Raw genomic sequence first — 3,940 nt, 5'->3', positions numbered from 1 at the left:
TCTTTCGGTCGATACTCGTCGCGCGCTGTGCGAAGATTTCCGTCGTATTTCTTCTGGAAGTCATGCGAGGGCATCTGTCTGTTGTAGCGTGGACACCCCAACCAGCTCTCCCGTCTTCTATGTCGACGAGGACCGCAATCCTTTCTACGACGAAGATGATCAGGCAGATGACGACTTATTGGCGGTGCTGACCCATACCGCGCCTGCCCGCACCAACGACAACACAGTGGCCCGGAGGGCAATCCCCACTCGCGTCGACTCTCGCGGCTCACTTACGCCATCGACTCGCTCCCCGTATCTCTCCCCACGCCACCATCCCCAACGCCTCTCCCCTCATCAAACTCTCCAACACTCTTCAGCAACCGCTCGCATCGGCTCTCCGTCCGTCACCGACGACCATCTAACCATCCCGAAAGCGTATCGCATAAACAGTCCACGCACTCCCCCGGTGTCTCCCGCAAAACAAGCGCAGATCCGTTCTTCTTCCCCCGTCATTCCTCCCTGCCTCGGGCCTATCGACCCTGTCGCCCCCGGCGAGAAAATCTACGTCGGCGACGGGACCTACACCTTCCTCTGCCACGGCCTCATCGGCGCCGGGAGCTTCGCGAGCGCGTTCTCGGCCACCGTGGTCAGGGTCGAGGGCAGGAATAAGGCCGTCTTGGGGATTTACGATCTCGGCGATAGGGTCGCGATCAGGGTGTATTCGGTCCCGACGTTGGAGGCGGACGAGCGCTATGCGCAGAATCTGGATATGGAGTTTAGGATGTTCAATTTGATGAGGCCGCGTCGTAAGAGGGCGGAACCGCGATTCCTGATGAGGACGAAGCATTGGTGGTGGGACGGTGGGAAGAAGGTGTTCTTGGTCTCCGTGCGTCCATATGAACCTTCGTAGTTCAGTGTTCTCTAGCTGATGGTTTCGCGTTTGGTTGGATTGTCGTTTGATAACAGGATCTGTGCGGTGGGTCGTTGGCGCAAGTATTGTTCGACAAACCAAGACAACCCATCGACACGATTCGGGAATGGATCGAAGACATTGTACGTATCACCTCTCGCTCCTTGCCTCTTTCTTTGCCCAATGTCCGCTGCTGACCATATTCGTTCTCACCAGATTATGGGTCTCTACGACCTCGATGCCCTCCATATCACCCATCGCGATCTGAAGCCGGAGAACATCCTCGTCGCGCGCAACGGTCGTCTGCTCATTGCTGATTTCGGATGCGCGTCCACAGAGCCGAAAATGTGGAAGGCCCATGGGACGAGACAGTACCGTTCGCCGGAGATGCAAGACGCTGATCCGGAACGCGAGGAGGCGTTCTATGACCGCAGAGCAGATCTTTATGCTTTGGGTCTTCTCATAATCGAGATGTTCCGTGGAACGGTACGTCTTATTCTTTTCATGTCTTTTTTGAGTCAGACTGACGAAGTCGATTTCTGTGATGTGCGTTGTATAGCCTTGGGACGAGGGCGAAGACTGGCAGGTCGGCCCAACGCAGGAGCTGGTCGAAGAGCACGTGGATGTCCCCGAGTACAGGGATCTGATATACTGCGTGCGTTTTCCTTGCGCTTTACCTATAACCCGTCGTGCTCAACGAAGGAATTAGCTTTTGCATTCCAACCCAGAAAAACGTATCCAGCTCGATGAGCTGCCATACCACCCCGTCTTCGCTGAAACGTATGTTTTCTTCTCCAGCCGCATCTTGCGGCTCTATTATGTGCTGTGAACTAATGGTGTCCACGTGATCGTTTTGGTAGCGATTGGGAGAAGATTCACGAACGTATCGGTACGTCAAAACCTGCTCTCCGTTTTCGCATTGCTCGTCTTCGAGTTTGTTCTGTGAGCTGACGGTTGGATGACAACCCTAGGTCCCGTACAATTGACCTCGCCCAAATCCAAACGGGAGGCTCTCTTCTACCTTCGAAGCACCCGAAATACGAGCAGTGCGAGCGAAGACCCTCAATCGCCATAGACAGGTGACATGGCCTTGTCTCCTTCTCTTCTCTTTCCTTCCTATTGTCGTGCCCCTTTCCAGTGTCACTCTATCTTTCCACACTGCGTCACCTTCTTCTCCATGCGACACCTCTCCTCTACAACCCGCCTCACCCTTCCTCGCTACACCTCTCCCTGTCTATCTTCCTCTCACACCCCACCTCTCTTCGTCACCTCTCTCCTCAATGACCTATATCAACCCTCCGATCCTACGAGGCTGGCCCTCAAAGTGAGAGCTCTACGTTCCACCGACATCTTTCTTCTTCCCTTTCTGCCATCTCAAGGGGCTTCATCTTTGCCCGCCTCTTTTCTCCTTTTCGGACATCGAGCATCAGCGCCGGCATAGAGCCTTTCTTGTAGGTATAACTTATTCCTTTCGTTCGCAGCTCACACCTCAGTCGCCGCGCCGTGCTGACGCTGATGCTGATGCTGGTGTTTCCAGCTTGTTCTTCTGTGTTGTTTGTTTTCTTTTTGCTATTTACTTACTTGCTATGATCGGACAGTACGTATGGAGTTGTTGTAGGGAGGTATGCTTGTCTGTTGATACTACTAGCTACAAATATCGCTGTGTACGATACATAAAGCCGTTTACGACAATTCACGACCAATGATGATGATTTCGTGCGTGTGACAGGGTGCCAAAATTATGCGATGAAGTCGGATTCATCGGTGACTTTGTCTGGGTTGTCTATTTTTGCAGCTACATAAACACTGAACATTGCAAGAAGAAGATAAAAAACGGCAAGATACAACAGCTAGGCTTGTACAGTATGTAGTGTGAAAAAGTCCAGTGTGACGTACGAGTACCAAGGGGGCGGCAGCCCCCAAGAAAAAGACCTTATCTTCCCATAGGCTTTATTCACTGGAGAAGGGAATTCTAAGCATTTTTGTGGGGTCGAAAGCCTTCCGGATTAAGTCAGGAAGGGGGGAAATATGCCGATTTTCGAATATTTTCTGAGTATTTTTCTGGAATGCTCGCACTCATTGGAGCATTTTCCAAAAATTTTGACCTCGACCAGACCCCCCCTCCCCCCCCAAACTCCTACCATATAAGGAAATAATTACCGGATTAGGCAGGACCCAACATCAGGTCTTGGCTCGGGGGGCTGCCGCCCCCTTGACGAGTACGATAACGTCCGAAGGAGTAGCCATCAGTCAGTCGTGCCCATGTGTGATGCCTTTCATTCTACTGTGAGCGTGACATTCTCGATCTCGAACAAGGGGTTCCGGACTAGCCTATCGGGAGATAAAAGGTAAACGCGTTAGCGGGATTCTACACGCACTACCAAAACTTCTTTCTCCCATCCTCGAACGACTCGGGATTTGAACAAACACTTACCCCTACGAGACTGAGATGAATCACGCTCAACACCGCCTTATTCCCAGCCACTAATCCTCCCTCTGAAAGCTCAATTACGGTGACGGTAATGTTTTGCTGTGGTCCGTAGTATCCGTTTGATGGTGTGTGGCAAGGCTTTACCGGAAGAACATCGAAGAATGAAAACATCGGCGAAAACCGGAGCCGAGCGCTGACTCAGACCGAGCGTAAGATAGACGAATGTTAACTACGGAAAGGACTGGGAAAACCAGAAGGCGATATATGATCCATTGGCCCAATGGAGCCGAATTAAGAGGACATGAATGAGAAACTCTGTAGCCTCCGGTATGGAAATCAAAAATCAAAAAAAAAAATCGAGATCCTTGTCTCTCACTCCACACGGACTGGAACGCCACGAATTGATACTGCGCGACGTTATACCTGCCCCTTTATTCCAGGAAAAGCGAGTGCAGAATGGTTTCATGGATTCTCTAGGTCGCGCTTGACTGTTTAGGACAAAGCTGAGGAGGTGCCCAAGGGAGGAAACAGACCAGAACAAGTCTGGGCATTTATTGTAATTATCTACGAGTTTATATACATTCAGACTGAGGAGATCTACCTAAGCATGAATGACC

General features: G+C 51.4%; 1 protein-coding gene across 1 annotated transcript; it reads left to right on the top strand.

The window, feature by feature from the left end:
- Positions 1 to 795: 795 nt before the first annotated feature.
- STEHIDRAFT_124548 (kinase-like protein) lies at positions 796 to 2,103 on the top strand (the record flags this gene model as incomplete). The annotated part of the gene is made up of 7 exons (XM_007308489.1): positions 796 to 868; positions 949 to 1,035; positions 1,109 to 1,378; positions 1,452 to 1,547; positions 1,602 to 1,672; positions 1,753 to 1,781; positions 1,864 to 2,103. Coding segments are annotated over exons 1-7 (622 nt in total), but the record flags the coding sequence as incomplete, so codon positions are not given.
- Positions 2,104 to 3,940: the final 1,837 nt, after the last annotated feature.

Source organism: Stereum hirsutum (genome assembly GCF_000264905.1).
Source record: "Stereum hirsutum FP-91666 SS1 unplaced genomic scaffold STEHIscaffold_15, whole genome shotgun sequence".
In the NCBI taxonomy this organism is placed as follows: domain Eukaryota; kingdom Fungi; phylum Basidiomycota; class Agaricomycetes; order Russulales; family Stereaceae; genus Stereum; species Stereum hirsutum.
The sequence above is the reverse complement of the archived record's forward strand: the minus strand, read 5'-3'. Positions and strand labels throughout refer to the sequence as shown.